The sequence below is a fragment of the Nyctibius grandis genome, chromosome Z (genome assembly GCF_013368605.1).
Source record: "Nyctibius grandis isolate bNycGra1 chromosome Z, bNycGra1.pri, whole genome shotgun sequence".
NCBI classification, from domain to species: Eukaryota; Metazoa; Chordata; class Aves; order Nyctibiiformes; family Nyctibiidae; genus Nyctibius; species Nyctibius grandis.
The window spans coordinates 44,810,514-44,833,123 of record NC_090695.1 but is presented as its reverse complement, the minus strand read 5'-3'; the positions used below and the strand labels follow the sequence as shown (position 1 = coordinate 44,833,123).

General features: G+C 41.9%; 1 protein-coding gene across 5 annotated transcripts in view; it reads right to left on the bottom strand.

Moving 5' to 3' along the window:
• LOC137676901 (transducin-like enhancer protein 4) overlaps positions 1-22,610 on the bottom strand; it is a 102,082-nt gene that overhangs the window by 49,089 nt on the left and 30,383 nt on the right. For 4 of the 5 annotated variants that reach the window (XM_068423997.1, XM_068423998.1, XM_068424000.1 and 1 more), the window contains 2 exons: positions 21,884-21,946; positions 12,790-12,864 (listed from right to left, as the gene is read on the bottom strand). In XM_068423997.1, coding sequence (XP_068280098.1) covers positions 12,790-12,864; positions 21,884-21,946 — 138 coding nt within the window. Of the gene's footprint in view, positions 1-12,789; positions 12,865-17,121; positions 17,250-21,883; positions 21,947-22,610 lie in introns of those variants that run through there. The other variant, XM_068424002.1, reaches the window with a different exon arrangement.

The window sequence follows — 22,610 nt, the reverse complement described above, 5'->3', positions numbered from 1 at the left end:
CATATTAACACATGTCAAATAAAGATAACATCTGGTTGCTACTAATCTGTCTTGGCTTTTTTAAATTTTCTGTATATTCTTCTAGGCAGTCTACAGTAAGGGGTAAAATAACTCCAAAGCCACGTCTAAACAAACGGGTAAAAAGGTTTTGCAAAAGGTTCTTATCTGAGTATCACTGGTTTTTACAACTGCAATTCTAAATATTGATGCTTAGCTTAATTCTTTTCCCAATACATCTTAAGAGATCAAATTTAAAGTGAAACGTAATAATAAACCCACTAACAAATTAGCTTCTAATGCTCTCTTGTTATAGTCAGCACATTCAAAGCCTATTTTCCTGGAAAATGTTCAAGTTTTTACTGGATACTTTCCAAGCAGCTCTGTGTCGCAGTAATCTACCACTTTTCCTCTTACAGACCCTGAAAGCTCACAGCCATTATCCAAACAACCTGAACATACTCCTCTAACCTGAAGACATTTTTAATGTTAACAAACTAATGCCTCAAAAAGATATAGATCTATACATAGCGTGCACTACCCATACCTGCCATACTGCTGGGAGGGGACCTCAGAAAATCTGGATAAAATAGCTTCATTGCTTGTCTGAAATTTGTTAGTTGAAGTGATTGATTGCTCAGAGTGAATCATTAGTAAGATAGCACACAGATAAAACAGTAACCAAGATGAAGTGGAAATAAAGACATAAAAACAATGGCTCGAGAGTACACAGTAACAGTGCCAATGGTTTAAAGACCAGCAAGAAAAGGAAGTCCTTTGGCACACACAGTTATGAGTGTGCTTAGGATGATATGAATTTTTATCTATCATGCCTGTTCGCACCCCTAACATGATGTGCACTGTTTGTACTTCCTTTGTACCGTTCTCTCTCTGCTGGCATACCATTACAAAAAAGGTTTTTCTGATGTTAAGATACAACACAGCAAAACAGCCTACAAAGAGTTTCACACAGCAGCTCCTCCAGTGAAATGGTCCTGGAGCTATATGCATATATATCATATGATTGGTTTGCCATAAGGAGACCATGGTACAGATGTAGGGCAGAGAAACCTACTACCCTTACTCTTTTAAGGGAGAATGATCATTGTGCAAATGAACGTGCCCAGTGTGAAAGAAAGGTATCAGAGACTGGTGGGAACTCTAAACACTCCTGCGGAGCTCATCTACTGGAAAACACATTGTTTCTGTTCACAAAGGGGAATGAATGCACAGGTTAGACAAAATCTAGGAAAAAGAATGAAAAACAATAAAAAAGGAGAAAGAATAAGGAGGAGACCAATAATAATAATAATTAAAACAAAACAAAACAAAAAAAAACAAATGCCAAGCTTCTTGCTCTCTGAGAATCAGTAATTTCTGCCTTTGAGGATGCTGATTCTACAGGAGGAAAGTACGCTCCACTGAGAAATTATGGGGGGAAGGAAAAAATCAATAGCTGCCATTAATCAGAAGGGGAGCATTTAGAACTCCTACATAAATAACAAAGAAACTAGCAGAATCATATCTGTACAAATTGCCTCAAAGATCTTTTAAGTGATCTAGGAACAAAAAGTCATCTCTCGAGTCATATTGTAGGATGAAAGGCAATATATGCAGAGCACATTTCCGTTCTTAATCGTATATATCGCAACATCTGTCAGGATACATGTTTCACCATTTGTCCTCCCTTCCCCCCTTATGACTATTTTTCACTCAGTGAAACAGTGTAGACAGAGGGCAAAAGTAACAAAAAAAATGAATACAACCCACTAGGAAATAAAAGAATTGTGGTAAAAAAGACCAGCATTTTAATAAAGGAAAAAGCTGGTCCCCTGCAAAAGGCCAAGTGCACCTTCCCCCAGAATCCTGGAGTTCGGTAGTTCCTTCTTCTGCTTGCAGGACTCCTCTCCATCTCAATTTCACACTGGGGGCAGAGGGAGGAAAAATTAGGCTCTTCAGAATCACTTTCTATTACCATTTAATCAAGGGCAGAAACTGTTGCATAAATCATGCCACTTAAGCTCGCTTCTCCTTCCTTCTCCCCCATCAGTTGCTAGCTAAGGAAAAGAAAATTGACATCACCTACAAGAGAAGTCAGAAAGCACCAAATGCAAGTAACTTCAAGGTCTTACCATACGGAGCGCCAGTGGCGTGAAATGTGCGACACATACCAAACCTCCACATCAAAACATTTTCACAAAGACCAATGCAGAAAAAAGAGTAACGATGGCAGCAACTGAGCAACTGGGTGTCTTCTGTTACAGATGAACAGATGGCAAAAATCAGCTCTGGATAGGTAGTGTACACTGGTTGAAGTACCTCATTTACCAAGTGTTCCACTCATGTCTTACCCGCAGACACTGAGAAGAGATTTTCTCTCCTCTGGACCGACAATAGGAAAACGGTGCCCCTGTTGTGACCTTGTGAATCTTAGTCCTTTTCTTTAGAACTATAAAATGAGAGTGATGTCTATGCTTTTTCCCAGAAGAGTTCTAAATAATCTTCTTCTAGGGTCCTCACATGAAAAAGTTTCTGAAACCCTGGGCTACATAAACATGACTGAAAAGTTAAAGTACCATCTGAGATGCATAATAAATCAAACAATAAAAGCTAGAAGAAAAGCTCAGTAATGCCAGTGGTCACAGAGAGGCTCGAGTTGCTAAATCTGTAAGCAATTCTATCACCAAAGCTTTTAATGTGGCAACTATAATTCACTTCTAAGCTTCCTCACGAGGCATAGTCTAAGAGCCATGTAGTTTTAGCATAAAGAGACACATGTTATGCATCTCACACATACATTTCTTTAATGCATCTTTTAAAGTCAATGCTTAGCAAGTCAAATTTCTGGATAGCAATTACTGAGAACCACAGCCTCCACAACTCTGTAAGTGCTAACACTATGTTTCATCATGCTTACAACACACAAACACACAGTGTCGGATTTCAGCAAATTGTCTTTGCCTGGGATAAAAACCTGGGTTGCTTGTATTGATCCATTCTTCCCAGCCCATTCTGCATCTTTAGAGACTGCCATTTCCGTTTCAGTCTGGTCCCGTGCAGAGCACTGTAATGCCTGCTCTCCTCAGTGGTGAGCAGCCTCTGCACAACAGGTATTAGGACACCTGGATACCATCATCTCTCTCCAAGGAAATTTCATTGAGAAATGTAGTGTTCTGTCTCTTTAATGTAGTGCCCATTAGTCAAACAACTGAAACTTGAAGTGATTTCTTTTGCTTTAGTTCAGTTTCCCAGTTACAGCAGCTTTGATAAAGGAAGGTCTTGACAAGGATCAGATCACCTGGATTTAAGTCACAGCTCCACGACTGGAAGAACCACTTGTTCTCTTTGTCTCAGCCTCTTCCAAAGGCAGCACAGGGAAAGCAGCACTCCCTTGTTTCAGAAACATTACTGGAGTAAGTTCACCAGTGCTTATGGTACATTCGTATGTTAAGGGAGTGCCTGTGAAAAGTTCACCAAACAATAAGCAAGGAACTGTCTCACTAACAGAAGTCAAACATTCTGAAGTATCAGACAACTTAAAAGATTTCAGACCTCTTAAATTCCTTCTTCATGGATGAACTTAATATGTGGAAATATTTTCCTCATGCAGTACTTTAGTGTCCATCCCAGTTAAGCTTTAGCCTACATTTAAGAATGAAGACACCAAAAGAACTACCCGTATACCTGAAGAAAAGGAAACACTTAACTCATCCACTGTATGGAGCCCTGGTCCTCATTCATAGCTGTAAGCAACAGCCTACAAAGTGTGGTTGGGAAGAAGCCTAGATGACAAATTACAACTCTGTTTAGGGGTGCTATCAGAACTCTGTGGTATGGAACCATGACATAATAACAACTGTCTTTAGGCTATACTGTACAGTAAGGGTACATATTTAAATGGGCTGCATCTCCACTGAGTACATAAACATTACTGATTTTGCAATGAAGTATTTTTGGGAAACCCCTGCCTTCACAATACTTTAAAACCAAACAGATCTTTTATACACTTTTTCTTCTTCTCAAAAGCACCAGTGTAAGACCATCACTCAAGGTAATATATAGCACATCATGGACCAAGAGTCTGATGGAGTTTGGCAAATCTGTATTTGGTTGGAGACAGCTTCCACACCCTGGGGTACAGACCTTGGCAACAGTGTTTTCTCCTTTCTACTGTGTGCGAAGTGAAAGCGTACAAAAACAAGTCATAAATAAAATATTGCATATGTTCATGCTGTAGAACATGAAGAAAATTCTCTGTAGGTCTCCACATGTCTGCACTGATTAATCCTATTTCAAAAAAAAAGATACAGTGGTCACATGACTTTGGTGCCATGGTTTGGAAAACCTTGAGAAACATGGAGACAGAAGTAATCTCTCCTGCCTGATCAGATACAGTATGTGAGCCGTAACACTTATGTCATATGCACTTACTTAAGCATAACGAGCAGGGCCTCTGGCATCAGCATATGGGCAGCGAGGTACAGTACATGGTCTGCACTTCACACTGCAATGTTACTGACTGCTCATATAGCGATAGACCAATATAAATTCAGTAGCTACCACAGCTACTGAAAATAGGAGGAAAAGAGGAAAATGGTAGCAGCCCATTCCAAGTGTAGCAACAGTATTTAAAATCTACCCTTGGCATTTTTTTTTTTCAGTAAATATGGAACCTGGAATTATTTACATTCTAATTAATTCCCTCAAAAATCCCTAAGAAGATCCTGTGCCTCATTTTCAGCTTCTTTAAATCAGGATAATGCTGCACATGGAAGAGATTTATTTAAATTAGGCCTCACCTGCAAGGTGCTCTCTGAAGCTGGCACCTGAGGAGAAGAAAAATCCCTACAAAACACCTCTTTTCCCCAAAAAAACAAGGCGTCTTTAACCTAGCCAGACTTCAGATGAATAATTCAAAACCAAAAGTGCTCACCCAAAAGCCTTCTGTATCTACAATTTCTTCTACAATTCAATTTCAGGCACTAGGCATAGTCAAAAAAATCTGCTGGACCATACCATCACACATCCGCAATATACAAACAGCAAACAAAAGTAATTAAACAGGGAGGAATGAATTTCAACATTTCTTTAGGGTACACAAATAACGCAACTCAAAGCACATACCCATTAAGTCAATCTCCTCTGCCACCTTCCCACTGTAACAACCTGTGTACAACATACAGCAGGTCGCCAACTTGTTTTACAGCATTTAAGCTTCAAACACTGCTTAATACGCCTTTGAACAAGCAATACAGAACGGGCGGAGAGACAAGTGACTGTTGCCCCCGTGCTACAACACGCTTGCTCATTCTACTGCCCTTCTCTATCCTCCCTGAAGCTCCTGTTCCTGAATGCAAGCACTTGCCAGGAGCAACTTTGCCACACAAAGTGGAATCAGAACATTCCCCCTCAGCTGCATCGGTTCATCCAAAACCCCCTCGTTCTTCCCCACAGTGCAAGCACACACAAGAGGCAGAAGCAGCCCAGCCTCCGCGAGGAGTGGGAGATGCCTCTGGACGCGAAGCACCAATGCAACAAAGTGCCTCGGTATTTGGCGGCAGGAGCCCTGGACCGCCGGCACCATGGCGACAACAGCATGCGCCGATGTCCAGATTTTATTACAACTTGAGTGCGCTTATCTGCACCATACCACTTTCAAAGGCTTCCACGCCTGCAATGGCGTACTGTTATTTTTTAAACAGGTGCTGCTCTCCGCAGCTGTAAAATGGACTACTCACTTGAAAGCAACCAAAAATTACACACCTTTCAAGATGGGTCAAACCAGCGCCTCAGCCTCATACACAGGGTAGAAATTGTGACAAGCAGTGTATTAAAGAAGGAACTTTATAGCTTGATGATTATATGTGACAATACAGGAGTCCCTTCTTCCAGTAACTGCCATTTGCTTATTTTTAAAGAAGATAATAAAAGTGACATAATAAAACAAAATGCTTAAAAATTAAACCAAAGCCTTTTTTTTTCACTCAGATGTATAGAATGGTAAAGGAAAAATCATTTAAATCATTTCCTTAGTAATACAAGTAATATTTAAATAGATTTAATAGTGCTGCTCCAAACCAATGAATTATGAGTTTAAAACCTATTAAAATGTAATGTTTTTTTCCTGAGCTGAGGGGAGAGAGATTTAAATCCACTGAATTTTAATATTTCAGCTTGAGCTGCAGGAGGTAGAGAAAGTCCAAATGAACTATTCCATCAGCACCATTCAAGCACGAACATTTTAATCAGTTTTACTTCCTTGGAGTTCTCCAACACAGTTTACGCTGTCACTCTGAAAGCACTTAACACAGAGGGTGTGAAAAACCACCAAGGCTTGTTATTGCCTTCACAATTGATGGCAAATAATTTTGCAGACTTCCTATCATTAAAATGTCACTGCTAAAACTTGAGGTTCAGCATTTCTTGTGCTAAACCGCATTTTCTTTGAACACCATCACATACCTGTTCTTAAGTTTTTGGTATATTTATCTCTCTCTCTGTGATAAACAGGCACACAAGCAGTAGCCTCCACATTTCTGCCTTCCTAACCAACTCTAGTTGAAAACTATTTTAAACGGGGAGGGGGAGGGGGGAAGACTGATAAAATTCTTATAAAGTTACAATTCCCCGGTTCCCCTATTAAAACGTAACCCCATTCACACACCATGTTCCGATTATATAGTATAATGGATTAAAAAAAAAAAAAAACAACAACCAAAACCATTTTAAGGTAGTTAGACAACTCAATTTAATAATACAGGAAATGAAAACATCATTCCTAATTAGATCATATTACTGATTTAAGGCTACAATTTGTGTGTTGCTCCAACAGTGTGATCTTGAAGATTCTAATTTAAAAACACGGCAGCTGTGACACATGACAAGATTGACTGGATACATCACACTCCTCATCCTGATACACCCAACCCGGACAGTAGCTCTGGATGTACACTACAAATTGCTCTGAGCAAGAATGCTGTACCATATCGTCCACGGCAAATACCAGATGCAGAGTCTGGATGCCTGCAGATTTACAGTCCTCCTGCAGCATGCTTATGATACCCAGTTTTGGTTTAATTTTTCTCCCTGCATCTCTCCCAAAGAAGACAGATGATATTTAACTTGTTTCAGCCCGTCAACAGTTTTAAACTGAACATGACCTGTGAAAAAAGTCATTATAACTGTGTTTCATTCCATTAAACACAACTAGTTTATTGTCAGGAGAACAAGCAGTCTCTCCGTGTTCCAGGCTCACTTCAGTATTTTGCATTTAAACTGCACGGATCAGTGATTTGGTTCATTTACCAATGAAGACAGAATAATATTGCAAAGTTAAAAGGTGCTTCATCAGATTCCATTACATCAGAGCACATTCATACAAAAATATACACACAAGAAACACAAAGAGAGACATGATTTGTGCCTGTTCGATTCTTTTCTTGTGCCATCCTCCATTCTGGCAAAATCCATTTTAAACTCAAACCCAGGGTTCCTCCGTTCAAAACAAAGGGGTTTAGCATGAGTGAAGTAAACTGAATAGGCCCCCCAAAGCACACAGAAGCTTAAGCTACAGTTGTATTTCAAAAACTCAAATACTGCTTCTGTCTTCATCTGATACACAGCTCAATGGGTAACTAAGTTAAGGTACATTTTTTAAAACTGTAAAGAGCAAACAAACTTCAGAAGCTTTTAAAATATCACAGGGTTAAAAGAACATGAGCTCTGTCAAACATACCAAACAGCAAATTAAGACAACGTAAGTAGATATATAGAAAAGCCATGATTTCTAATTACATTCTGTGTTTTATTTTTATTGGTATTCACTTTGCAAAGTATGACAAGCCTTTTTCAGTCCCATGCTACACTTGCAGGCTTTAAATCTCTCTAAGTGCAGGCATAACATTATTGTGGCTATTCATGCAACTAGACTCAAGCTTTTTTGATAACTTGCTATCCTATTTATTCCATATTTTTAATAAATCTCTTAAAGATTGGATTAGATTACTTCTCTTTAAACCTGATCAACACAAAATTTTCAGTCTGTGTTGCTCCTGTTTCTCCAAAACTAAAGAGAGGGCCACACAGAACTTCCTAAGTCAACAAAAAACAGAAGAGTGAAAAAAGGTAGTAGAGCAAGGTAAAAATCAGTCTTGTGAGGGAGGTGAGCGCTGTCCCATTTTAATGCACAAAATCAAAATTCAGATATTATGAAAATTTCAGGCAATAGAATTTCAATTGACTCGAAGATACAAACTGAGACAGCAACAAACAAAATAGAAAATTTACTTCTGTCTGGTGGGGGAAGACCAACAGAAGTTACTGCCTGGCTCCCAGACAAGTGTCTAGTCTGTTTATATTTATTCTGTGTGGTTTAGTGGTTCATGAAAGCAGAATAAACTTAAATAACCAGTGCAATCGCTAGTATCTATAACAAAACGTTTTACATCAATGAACTTATTATTTACTAGAAAGCAAATTGTCTTTTTGCAGGCTCCCTAATACATACAAAGGTGAACAGCAAAAATGTACACAAGTAGACTGTGAAATATTCATACACGTGTGTGCACGTACACACACACACAAAACAGTATGTGCACATATATACACACGCTATGTATGTACATGCAGCACACACATATAAAAACTTAACAAAGAAGCCAACCCTTAGCTACTTACTTTATGCAAAGAATGTTAATAGAAGGCAATATTTTTGGTTAGGTAATGAAAACTAATTGGGAAATTATTCATCTCCCACTCTCCCCACTGGAGCGTAAAAGACGTACAACAAATGTTATTCATGATGCTACACGACTCGCTCCGATTCACCCCCTTCTTTCTAACTGGCACTTCAGAGGAAATAAAGGTTACTCTTTTCCATTTATATCTTCTAATTAATTACCAGTGTTTTCTTGTGGTCAGAGGGATACAAAATAGAGTTAGAAACAGCCTATTAAAAACAAGCTACAATCAGACCACTGCTCTACACTACCATCAGCAATGATCAGAGAGTCCTGATTTCCTTGTTAAAAGACAGAGGCATAATTGAAGCAATATCTTCACTTCAGATTGATTATTCGGCGACCCTTATCCACATCTTCACTCAGCAATTTGAATTTTAATGAAAGTAAATGGAATAATTAGCATTTCAAAGTGTGTTTGATACACTGAATAAAAAAAAGGAAAAGACTTTTATGTATAATCTATACACAAAAGAAAAAGCATTTGGGAGGGCACAGAAGATGGGAAGTACAGTTGTAGGGCCTTCATTAGAATAACTTAAACAACTGCTTGCACCAGCTGCATAATTATACATGTGAATAATGTGCTATTAAGCTATGACTTCTCACCTTTATTTTATGTAGCATGAATCACAGAATGACAGAATGTTAGGGATTGGAAGGGACCTCGAAAGATCATCTAGTCCAAACCCCCTGCCGGAGCAGGATTGCCTAGACCATATCACACAGGAACACGTCCAGGCGGATTTTGAATGTCTTCAGAGAACGAGACTCCACAACCTCTCTGGGCAGCCTGTTCCAGTGTTCGGTCACCCTCACCGTAAAGAAGTTTTTCCTCATATTTAAGTGGAACCTCCTGTGTTCCAGCTTGCACCCATTGCCCCTTGTCCTGTCAAGGGATGTCACTGAGAAGAGCCTGGCTCCATCCTCATGACACTTGCCCTTTACATATTTATAAACATTAATGAGATCACCCCTCAGTCTCCTCTTCTCTAAGCTAAAGAGACCCAGCTCCCTCAGCCTCTCCTCAGAAGGGAGATGTTCCACTCCCTTAATCATCTTCGTGGCTCTGCGCTGGACTCTCTCTAGCAGTTCCCTGTCCTTCTTGAACTGAGGGGCCCAGAACTGGACACAATATTCCAGATGTAGCCTCACCAGGGCAGAGTAGAGGGGGAGGAGAACCTCTCTTGACCTGCTAACCACATCCCTTCTAATACACCCCACGATACCATTGGCCTTCTTGGCCACAAGGGCACACTGCTGGCTCATGGTCATCCTGCTGTCCACTAGGACCCCCAGCTCCCTTTCCCCTACGCTGCTCTCCAACAGGTCTGCCCCCAACTTGTACTGGTACATGGGGTTGCTCTTGCCCAGATGCAGGACTCTACACTTGCCCTTGTTATATTTCATTAAATTTCTCTCCGCCCAACTCTCCAGCCTGTGTAGGTCTCTCTGAATGGCTGCGCAGCCTTCTGGTGCGTCAGCCACTCCTCCCAGTTTTGTGTCATCAGCGAACTTGCTGACAGTGCACTCTATTCCCTCATCCAAGTCATTAATGAATATATTGAATAGTACTGGTCCCAGTACTGACCCTTGAGGGACTCCGCTAGACACAGGCCTCTAACTGGACTCTGTCCCATTGACCACCACTCTCTGGCTTCTTTCCTTCAGCCAGTTCACAATCCACCTCACTACCCGATCATCCAGACCACACTTCCTCAGTTTAGCTGCGAGGATGCTGTGGGAGACCGTGTCAAACGCTTTACTGAAATCGAGATAGACCACATCCACAGCTTTACCATCATCTATCCACTGGGTTATGTCCTCGTAAAAGGCTATCAAGTTGGTTAAGCATGACTTCCCCTTGGTGAAGCCATGCTGAGTGCCCCTAATGATCCTCCTATCCTTGATGTGCCTAGAGACAGCATCAAGAACAAGTTGTTCCATCACCTTTCCGGGGATGGAGGTGAGGCTGACCGGTCTATAGTTACCTGGGTCCTCCTTCTTGCCCTTTTTGAAGACTGGAGTGACATTCGCTTTCCTCCAGTCCTCAGGCACCTCTCCCATTGCCCATGACTTAGCAAAGATGATGGAGAGTGGCCTAGCAATGACTTCCGCCAGCTCCCTCAGCACCCGCGGGTGCATCCCATCAGGGCCCATGGATTTATGGACGTCCAGATTGCTTAATTGGTCCCTGACCCAGCCCTCATCAACCAAGACAGATTCCTCCTCTATCCTGACTTCTTCTGGGGCCTCAGGGGTCCGGGGCTCCTCAGAACAGCCTCCAACAGTATAGACAGAGGCAAAGAAGGCATTCAGTAACTCTGCCTTCTTTTTATCCCCTGTCTCCAGGGCCCCCACCTCATTCATCAGTGGGCCTACATTGCCTCTAGTGTTGGCTTTACCTGCAATGTATTTGAAGAAGCCCTTTCTGTTGTCCTTGACCTCTCTTGCAAGGTTTAGTTCCAAGGAGGCCTTAGCTTTCCTAGTTGCCTCCCTACATCCTCTGACAACAGACTTATATTCCTCCCAAGTGGCCAGCCCCTCCTTCCATGATCTGTACACCCTCTTCTTCCACTTGAGTTTGCCCAGCAGTTCCCTGTTTAACCATGCAGGTCTCCTGGTACCCTTCCTTGACTTCCTACCTGTTGGGATGCTCTGATCTTGAGCTTGGAAGAAGCAGTCCTTGAATGCTAACCAACTATCTTGGGCCCCCTTACCTTCTAGTACCCTGTCCCATGGGATTCCCCCTAGCAATTGCTTGAAAAGGCCAAAGTTGGCCCTCCTGGAGTTCAGGGTTGCGATTCTGCTAGCTATTCTGTTCCTGCCACATGAGATCCTGAACTCTACCATCTCATGGTCACTACAACCAAGGCTGCCCTCAACCTTCACCTCTTCAACCAGACCCTCCTTGTTAGTGAGGATAAGATCCAGCAGCGCTCCTCTCCTAGTTGGCTCATCCACCATTTGCATCAGAAAGTTATCATCAATGCACTGGAGGAACCTCCTGGACTGAGGATGGCTGGCTGAGTAGGCCTCCCAGCAAATATCAGGGTAGTTGAAATCCCCCATGACAACCAGGCCCTGTAATTGAGAGACTGCTCTCAGCTGCCTCTAGAAGGCCTCATCACCCTCCTCATCCTGATCCAGTGGCCTGTAATAGACACCCACAACAGTATCACCCCTGCCAGCCTGCCCCTTAATTCACACCCACAAACTCTCAACTCATTCCTGATCCGCCCCTGGACAGAACTCAATACATTCTAGCGGCTCACTCACATAAAGAGCAACTCCACCACCTCTCCTTAGCGGCCTGTCTTTCCTGAGCAAGACATAGCCACGGCTATGCTGTTATGAACAGCCACGGCTTGCTGTTATGCCTTTCCAGTTGTAAAATGTAAACACTGTGGCTACCCACATCCACAAAATCTCGCAGGACTGCTACACCAGGCTAATACTGCTGGCAGTAAAACGTTTATGAGAGGGGCTCCACACACCCGTATTTTCAGATGACTAGGAGCAGGGCGCCTACGGGCGCACTGGTGACAAGTGCTTTTGCTGTCAATTTTGGTTGGTTGGCTTTTTTTTTTAAAAAAAAAAAGTAATAGCTATTTTTTAATGTAAAAATAAAAAGCGTGGTGAATATTCAGTCTAGAGCTACGACCTAGAAGAAGACGTGGGCAGCAGGGACGGGAAAAACCCTCCTAAAGCACAGTGTGTCATACGAAAGCTACCTGGGTACTGTGGCTGCAGAGGCAGACTGGTACATGGTATGCAAAGGAAGCAATGTTACTTAAAAAGGACAACAAAAAACAGATACTGACCCAGCTTCGCAGAATGGATACCACACAGACATTAATTACTGTTAGTCTTCTCAGCACAGTGCAAGCAAAAGTTTTCAGGTAGTAACCAGCTTTTATAAACATGAAGCTACTGAACTTCTCCACTGCCCTTAACTTTTGCTCACCTAATAGAAATGAGTTCATACAAGAGAGAGAGAAAAAGAAAAGCTATTTACAAACACTGTTAGAGCTTAAACAGAAAGACCACATACCCCAATGATTGCGTTCAGTTCTGCCATGGTCACTTGCTTGGCACGCTCCACAGCCTGCACCACTTGTTGCTGGTGCTATAAATGAAGATCAGAAAAAGAATTATTTTTTTGTTTTCAAATTATTAAGCACAGATTCTTCCTTTTATCTTTTTTCTTTGGTTTTCCAACACATGTTGGGCTTGAAATAACTGTTCTCTAACAGTCAGTCACATTCTGTGTTGATCTGCAAGAGTGTCAGGTAAGGCGAGGATTTTTCTATCCCGTTACTTGCCAGGAATTACACCTTTGCTCCCCAAAGAGCTATTTTACAACCTGGCTGAGCAAGGAACTGTCCTCCTTTTGTTCATCAGCACAGTGTGCTCCTGAATTTACATGCCAACTTAAAACGTAAGCCACTTTCCTTACAACCACGAAAACTTCTTGATTTAAAAAAAAAAAAAAAAAAAAAAAAAAAAAAAAAAGGGGCGTACTGAAAAAGAAAGGTATGTATTTTCAAGAAGCACATCGCACCCACATCACTGAAGGATATACTGATTCTCCTTCTAGGTACACTTCAAAGCAGCTCAACTATAAGAAAGAAATTTAAAACGCCATTCACAATTCTGTCAAACACGTGAAAGAGAACTAATTATTTCAATCCCTAACATGTAAATTTTAATAGCTTTAAAAAGTCCATCAAAAACACATGGTCTAATTAACAACACAGTTTACAAGCTTCAGTGGTTATATTATCTCAGTTTGAGTGATACTGTATTCCTGCAGTAAACTCAAAATTGCTGTATGCTGAAAACTGATTGAAATTTATTTGAAAACATCAACTACAAATAAAATAAGGTCCTCATCTTGTAACCAGATCCATGCCTGTTCAGAGCTCTACCGGTGGCAAATCGATCCGCACAGGGAGCCTCACTGTATGAGGATTACAGGCGACAAATTGGTGCAAGGGGGGGTCAGGGACAACTGCAAGTAGGTTGTGCAATCTGCACTGGGAGCGAGTCATCTTTCATTTACAGCCATAGGTTGAACATGGAGAGGAGCAAGCTCTTGCCTATCTAGAGAGGTGCTGAAACAGTAACGATGAGGAAAGGGCTGAGAGGGTCTCTTTGAAGCCTCCAGTTTGCCCCCCCATGGCTCTGTATATGGGCAGCACGGAGCCAAGGTACAGACCATGCAGCAACACCTCCTGTGCGTCCTTACTAGGGGCAGAAAGCTGCATAAAACAAGATGGGGACCCAAATCCTCAAGACTTCCTCCAACACAAGAGTAGGTGAAGAGCATCAGAAAGACTCCCCAGGCAGCACCCTGAGCCCTGCTGGGAGAGGGGGCTGTGAGGAAGGGCTCCACTACCCCTGGGGCTTGGCAGTCTCAGATTTGCCAGTTCTCAGTGCAACACACAAACTGAAATGGCATTTTCACTTATAAACTCTTCCATAAAAGCTCTCAGGGTGAGGAAAAGCAATCCTAAAAAATCCACCTGTAACTGTAAGAAATGCCGACCTCAGCTACGAAAAGTGGATAAACGCAAATAATGAAGGAGGTAATTTAGAAACACTCCTGGAAGGAAGAAAATGGTTTTAAGGTTTGTTTGTTTTTAAGCAAAGAAGAATTAAATGAAGGAAATGCCAGGAGAGCTAATAACATACTGCTGCAAACAGAATCACAGCAGTCCCATTTAGAGTTTTGTAAAGCTATAGTGCTAACATAAACCAAATCTGTCACTTATAAGCAGACAACATAAAGAACAAAAAGCAGACCGAACATGAGCAAATCTGTTCTTGGCATTCAGAAAAAAAAGTAAAAAATGCAGTGGTGTATCATCATCACAGATAACTGGTAAAAAGGAAATCATGATACTTAAGCCTCAAGTTCCTGATGATGTGTTATCATCTCCAGGTCATCAGATTAAGGACAGGTACCACTTCCATAGATTATGTAGCTGAAAGTCCAGTGACACATGGCTCTATATGGCAACGGGATGATCACAAAAATTACCCCATCTTCTGGTGGAGGTCAGCCACACCAAAAACGGGTCATAGCATTTTTGATCAAGTTATCCAAAAAACCTCCAAAAATGGGTTTTAAAAATCTTTACTGAGAAGTTTACAGTCATCTTTGCTTTCCTATAATTTCCTAGGCAATGCTTTCTGCACTGAGGTAAAGAAAGGGACCTAGCTCTTGATTTGTATATATAAGTGTTCAATTCCAACATCCACTTAAATTCTGTTCCCAGGGCCACAGGCAGAAGAAAAAACTTCTGCGGGACCTACAGGAAGTCAGCCTGAAAACATCAGTTATTGTAGAAATTACTCCAATTTTCATCCAGGTTTTGGAAAAATAAGTCAACTCCACCACAGTTTTAATGTTATCCTTTCCTTTACAGCAAACATACAAAGAATGGCTCTGAGGAGTATTTGGGAAAAACATTATTTCATTCCCAGCTGAGAGGAAGAGAAGGTAGAGGGGAAGAGTACCAAAATCTCACATTAAGATTTCTGCTGGAAAGTTCTGTAAGACAGAAAGTCCCTAAGCAGCCACACAAGGCATCCTTCATTGATTCTAACAGGTTTGGGATCAAGCCTTCACAGAGAAGAGAAAACCCATGAGCTTTGTAATGCTGAACCTAAATTAGGTATGGTAGAAACAATTAAAGCTCTCCTATTGCTAGCTGCTTTAACATTGATTTAATCTTCAGTGGCATAGTATGCAAAAGACCCAAAACAGATGGTCTGTAATAGCCTCTCCATCACCTCCACCTCGTTGCCGCAACCGAGCAGACTCCTGCTCAGCTCCCCAAAACCCCAGGGGGGCCTGCCCCGAGTGACCCCGCAGCTACCTCGAGCCACAGGTGCAAACTACACACTCCAGTGGATGAAGACAGAGGAGAGCAGAGTCACCCATGGCGTGGCACAGTGCCGCGCAGGGCCTGAAGAGCCCACCGGCTGCCCCCAGTGTTTCTGAACCCGGGGCAGGCAGGGGGCTCAACGTTACCAGCCGCGGCTCCGGTTATGGGTGGAGATCTCTACATGCAGAGAAGGAGCCTGCCCAGGCTCCAGGGACTCATTGCAACCCAAAACCAAGGTGAAGGGCAGGAAGCCCAGGGGCCCTCCGAGCAGGATGGCAGCTGGCCGGCCCAGCCCGTGCAGGTACCCAAGGATGGGTGGCTCCAGTGCCTACCACGTGCCTGAATGCCTTCCCCAGCCAGCGCGACAGTTACAAGCAGCATTATGTTAAAACCAAGCAGCACACATTAGCCTACCCATCAAGTGATCACGTAGTTATTTACAGCCGAGTAAAAACAGCAACAACAAAAAACAGGTTACCTTTTTCCCAACCAAATATAGACACAGGGTTGCAGCTTTCACACACATTTAATGCTAGCCTTCCTCTGTGCACACAAGCAAATGACAGACCCATTTTCTTCAGTTCTGGGAAAACAGTGTTTTGCATTGCATTTAACAGGCCAGAGCAATGAACTCAATACCCTGCCCCGCGCCTGTCATGCAGACTAGTATCATTTCTCCTTTTTAACTTCTTCCCTGTCTCTTCTCTTCACCCCTTTTTGCCTTCTGTAATGAGCGGTGTGTCTGCACTTGCCTGGTGTTGGAAAATCACTTCCTTTCAGTCTCACAGCAGGTAGCAACAACAGAGACCACAGGAAGGATGTAGGCTTTTTCACCATCACTGTTGCCTCACCACACTGTCTTGTCACCTAGCCCTGGCTCCTGCACAGGCATTGCAGCATAGTGGAAAACACCTGGGCTTTTTATACCATGTCAGAGCTCCCTGTAGCTCTCAATGACAGGGCAGCTGTACTGACAGCAACCAAACAGCCGAAATTCCCCCCGGCGAGCAAGCACAGACTCCAGTGTTAAAAACGCCTAATTCCAGCCCGTCTCCAGCACCGTCAACAACATCCAAAGCAAAACTCACTGACCAATTCACTTTGCAGAAGCAAGTGGGCTCTGCTATGTTTTATTCATATCTTTTTGTTGTTATTATCTGCTTAGAGGGAGTACAGACCAGGTCTTGCTTAAGAACTGCAGCAGTGCCATTCTGAAAAGCCCAGTCTAGAGACGGCATAATGAGACAAGGCCACACCAAAAACACTTGTGAGAATCAGAGAGCAAGCACACATTTACCATGGAGTACAGCACACACTTAGAAAATTAAAGGGACCAGCAGGGTCACTGCATCCAGGCACCATAGAGACAAGATATAATAACTACTTCATAAAAACGTAAGAACACTATTAGCAAAATATGCATAAATTGCTAATAAGATGCCTACCTGGATAGAAGGATTACAGATATGTGACAGTTTCCTTGTACTTACTTTTTCAGCTCTAGTCTGGGGCAAGTCTACGATGGAGGAAAATAATTTTGTCTTTCAGCATCTCACATCTGAGACCAACAACTACTTCCTTTTGAACAGCATGTAAGGACTCCTGCTCTGCTTCTACATAATGGATCTCACACTCTTCATCCAAATTTACTGAACTTCAGAAGCACCTCTAAGAGAAAAGAGCAAGCAGATTATGGCCCATATCTATCTTGTAAAAGGAAAATCATCAACTAATATTAAAGTGTTTGAAAGGAAAAGACTGCATGCAGCACTTCCTTTTGCTTGTGTGTATGAATGCCAGTGCTTGGCATTTTATTGTACTTCTAAGTATATTTGACCACCTTATTGTGCACAGGGAACTGAAGATCCCTATTAAAGAGCAATCCTTCTAGCTTGTTATCAGCTAGTTCACCGGCAGTTGGAAGGGAAAGTGCACCCTCCGAAAAAGTTTATTAAACCCTCCTCCAGCCTACATAATACTTGCAGGGTGCCATGGAAGTTGACAAGGGACAAAACTGTGAACTTTTGGCTGGCTTCTCAAGCAGCTTTTGCAGGCTATGCTGAGCTCCAGGTTGCCACCACTACATTGTTAGCTGTAAATCAGCCAGCTTGCATGTGTCTCATGAATATAAACACAGTCAATATTTACTCAAAAGAGTCTAACAGCAATATATATGTAAATCCAGCCACACTGAACAAATACCACTATCCAGCACATGAGGTCATTCAGCACTCCATAGCCCACAGGGTCGCCCAACAATAGCCACAGGTTGCAGCCAGCCACACACTACTTTGACCAGACAGGAACCAGCCCCAGCTTGAAAGCCACAGGGTTGTACAAGTGTCACACTGGCCTGCAGCTGGTAAATTCAGTTGAGAAGTAGTGTAAATTAGCAGAGGTATGATCTACAGCTTTAGACCAAAATGAACTGCATCTTACTGGCTAGATCATTCAATAATGTGAACACTGAACTATCTATACCAGCTGCAGCAGACCAAAACTAAATTAACTGAGTGCTAACAACCTCCAAGTATTTACCTAGAACCTTGCAGGCACCCCCTTCACCTTATGCAATAGCAACTACTTCAAGCACACTGGTATCTCACAACGTCACAGGGAGGTGGAAAATGACTGTTCCAACACAGGAAGCCTGCAACCGCAGCAGAAATTGAACACATGTCGCCCCTGAGGTCCATCTCATGCCTTGACCACAAAGCCATTCTTTCCTATCAAAATGGGAAGCTCGTATTTCTTGGTGCTGTTTTTTACAGTCTGTCTAAGTCAGAGTCAACATAAAAACAAGGTCCCACTTGACTGCATATTTAGGCAGGTTAGCAACTTTTATTTTCAATATGTGCTTAGATGAGGTACAGCACAGTAAAACTGACTGAAGCCTGGAGAATTTCCTGAATACTTTACTGGATCTCCCCCTGAAACAAAGCAGACACTAGTACAGAGTAGGGTGATGTATTATAATTGCATCCATTTCACAAGATCTCTAGCGATTTTGGCCACAATTTCTTACCTCTAGAGTGAGTTATCACAAGCCATTGATTCCTTACAAAGTTAACAAGCAATAAGACAAGTTAACCTGGTGCTATTATGAGGCAATAATGTTGCCATCAGTGCATGTAAGCACTGTATTTTGTTCATTTTTCCCTCAGGCACAATACAAAGGAGACTGAACACATTTTTCAGCCACTATTCCACAATTAGACTGTATGCAAAATGCATAAACAGCAAAAGCACACTGCAATTCAATTCTCTATTAATCTAGATGATGAAATAAAGAGACTTCCATTAAGAGACTCACTTTTTAAAGACAAAATTAGATGGAAACCGAGACTAGCAGAATACTCAAGTCCGGAGATCGGTGCTCTTTTGCCTTACCAGCATATGCCAATAATAAACTGATTTAAATCAGTGTTTCTACTAACAGAGGTCAAACAGTTACCAAGATTTTCCTAACCCCAATATAAAAACTATCACGATCAGTGGCACTGTCAGACACATGAAACGTTCTTTTGTGCTTCCCCTTTCAATCCCTCTCTGCTGTCTAGTCCCCCTCCCCTCTTCCTAGGTGAACTAAAAAGCACGCTTGCCTCCACGCAAGACAAATGTGTACACCAGCTTTTTGGAAGTGCTCCCTTTTGGCTTTGTCAATGCATGTAAAAATGCTGAAGTTGTGAATTTTTGACCTGTCCAGCTCCTCTGTAGCCCAAAGAGCTTTGACACCATCCAACATGCACAGAGGAGGAGCTGTAGACTTAGTAAACGAGATGCGCAAACAGGTGAAGGAAATTCTATGGGCCACCAATTTAAAAAGCAGAGACACTATCACAGAAGCTGTACAAGAGCCTGTTTTCAGATCTAAAACTGCTTAACTCAAAGCTCTGATCTAAAGCCTAACAAAGTAAACAGCAGTCATTAAGCACACTGACGCTGGTGCGCTTAAGCCCTCACTCAGTGGTACTGTACCCGTGACAGAAATGGGACAACATCATCTTCAGATTTACAATCTGAATCATCTCACTTGTCTACTTACACAGTTCTTACAACTAGTGCATTAATGACAAGCTACTGCAATGGCTAAGTCCAGAATTACTTTAAAATTGCTCTCCATGCCTAGCTTGATGGCCCTGAGGTTGTTAAACAGTGGTCAGGGCCCCGGGCTCATAGTTCACAAGTTACTGTATGTGAGCACCACATGGGAGATTCTCCTCAGTGGAAGAAAAGAATGAAATACAACGTGCAGCCTTCAGAGTGCCTTCTCCCTCTAAGGCAGGGACTTAAAATGTAGCAATACCAGCTTTCAGGAGAATGACTCCAGGGCGATTTAGCTCCAGGGACAGGAGAGCACGATGCATACGGAGCAGAGAAAATGGAGAGAGCTCAGGCTCACCTGAGTGGGATGCCACTGACATCAAAGCTCAAAAACCTCCAGCCTTTCTTTATTCCTTTTTTTTTTTCTCAATTCCACATGAGCATGTAAGAGGGGGCAGAGGCTAGGACTTCCAAAATCAAAGGCCAAAATCTATTAGTCACTGTGAATCAAACTCGTCTTTCTTCAAATATATTCTAAGCCCATGTAATCCCTTTGCTTGTCTAATTGGCAAGAAACACCTACTCCAAGAAAGTACATGGGCTGGGTTTGTGGAAGGAGAGCAAGCAGAGCAGTGTGACTTACTTGTGTATGGTAATAAGGTTTTATTTAGCATTTCAGCTGAAAATAGCAGTACCAGTACCGGCAGTAGTATACTGGTACAAAGCTTCTAAACATGGTACCACACACTCTAGAGTGGATGTCTTTGTGGTGGAAATGCTGATCCTGTGTCTTTGCCAAGATCACAGCTTTGCCTGCCAAGTACTCATCCCTGCCTTTGTTTCAAAATTGTGTCATTTTAGTGCTCACTTTAGCATCAGTATGAATCAGCTTTACACCTCATTTTTATATGCTGTGCTATTCCTGCACAGCAAATAAAACGCTGTAACTGCATGTATAGAGATTCTGCAGCAGTCAAAGTACAAAATCAACAGCTACTCGTTGTAGATCCATGCAGGACTTGACTTCTGGTCCCCCAGCAATGTAACTAGATCATTACACATCGTTTCGTTTCCACAAATCCATCTTTTTAAGTAGAGAGTACAACAGCACTCATGAACATTGTCAGGTTCTAGATTTGATAGAGTTATTCTCATTTCAAACACACACAGACGCACACGTGTGCACACACACGCAGCACATTAGCTGAATGCTAATATCGAGCACACAGCCTCTTATTTGCAGCAGGATGAGCAGCTCTCTTGAAAAGCAATGGCATTTTATAGAACTGAAATGGTGGAAGAAAGAGTCACAGCATGTTCTCAGGCACAATGTCAGATGCAATGCACTGAAGTACACCTTCCAGCTTTGACTTCTCAGCTACCGATTCTACCGAAATAAAACCATGCGTTAAACAGATGCATGCCAGCCTGCACCAGCAGACCCCAGTCTCCAGCCCCTCTCCTCCAGCAGAGTGGGAAGGGGAAGGCGTTATGCACCCGAGGTCTCCTTTCATGAACTACACTTTTCTTTTTACTTCACACATGCCTGTGGCTCCAAGGCTCCCTCGCTAGCTCCCAGCAACTCCCCCAAGTCCCGGTGCCCCTCAAAAGTATCTACAATGCACTCAAGACAATACCAGCAAATCATAATTTGGAGAAAATAGCTCACAGCGAGTTTCAATCTTCTGCCTATATTACAAATACACAGAAAACACAAAAGGATTTAAGGTAATAAGTGATCTGGGATGCAGAGAGAAAAAAGGCAGGAAAAAAGCTGCATTTGTATGCCTACTGTGTTGAACATCACTACTTGGTATACGAAAATAGAAGTTTCTGCCGAACTTTAATGCCCGCTGCCAAGAACGTAGCACAAATCATGCCCTTCTAGCATTTTTGCAAGCTGTCTTCTGATTTCAGACTGACAAAGTTGTAATTGTGAGAAAAACTGCATTGTACGTGAGAGCAAAACATTTAAACTAAAATTTTGCTTAGCACTTTATAACACATTCCATTTCATAAATATATTTAAATGATATTATATAATGGCCTTGGAGAACATAATGAAGTTACAGTGATAACAGCACAGTGGAAAGTCATCTATAAGCACCAAGAGACTGATAAGAAACAGTCTCAACACGAAGTCCCACTTTTGTAATAGATACGATGAGGCAATCGTTTAGATCAGCACCAGTACAAATGACTACCTACCTCTTGGGACAGGAAGGGAATGACTTGTGCACATATAGCGTTCAGCCTCTTGACAATTTCTGCCTGCAAATGACAAGAAGAAAGAAGTTCAATTATATAAATTCTCAGATGTGATTCTCACCCATGAATACAGAAGATACGTTTGTTTGGGTTTTTTCATCTCTAGTCATCCTCTGGCCAGGATAGATTATCAAAATAACAAAAGTATTTGGACACCAACTCTACAATACCTCGGAAGCTAACCATTTCTGGCTAAAAAGTTTTCCTTAAAAAACACAGTTTAGAACTGACACAAAGTTAATCCTGATTATGTAATCAAAGGCATTTAAAGAAAAAATCTTCAGGAGATGTAACAAAAAAGGTAAACAAAATACTCTGTATTGAACTAAACTCTCTCCTAAGATGCAAAAAGAAGGATCATTTCAAATTACAGCAATGCCACTATAAACAAAGGGAACAAATAAACCAGTTACTTCTATACTAACGCTGCGTATCATGAGAACATCAGCAACACAATATACAACTGCACTGATAATCATTCTACCATGTATTTTAGAAAGGGATACTGCAGTCTTGTGTCATATTTATGTTGTTAACAAACCTGAGGTTAATAGTAGTTACTTTCATGTTGCAATTGTGATCAAAAATGAATAATATACAGTATTTTATTTCCATATTGGAGATCAATTCTTATTCTGTGTATTTATCTCTGTGAGGAGATTTGGAG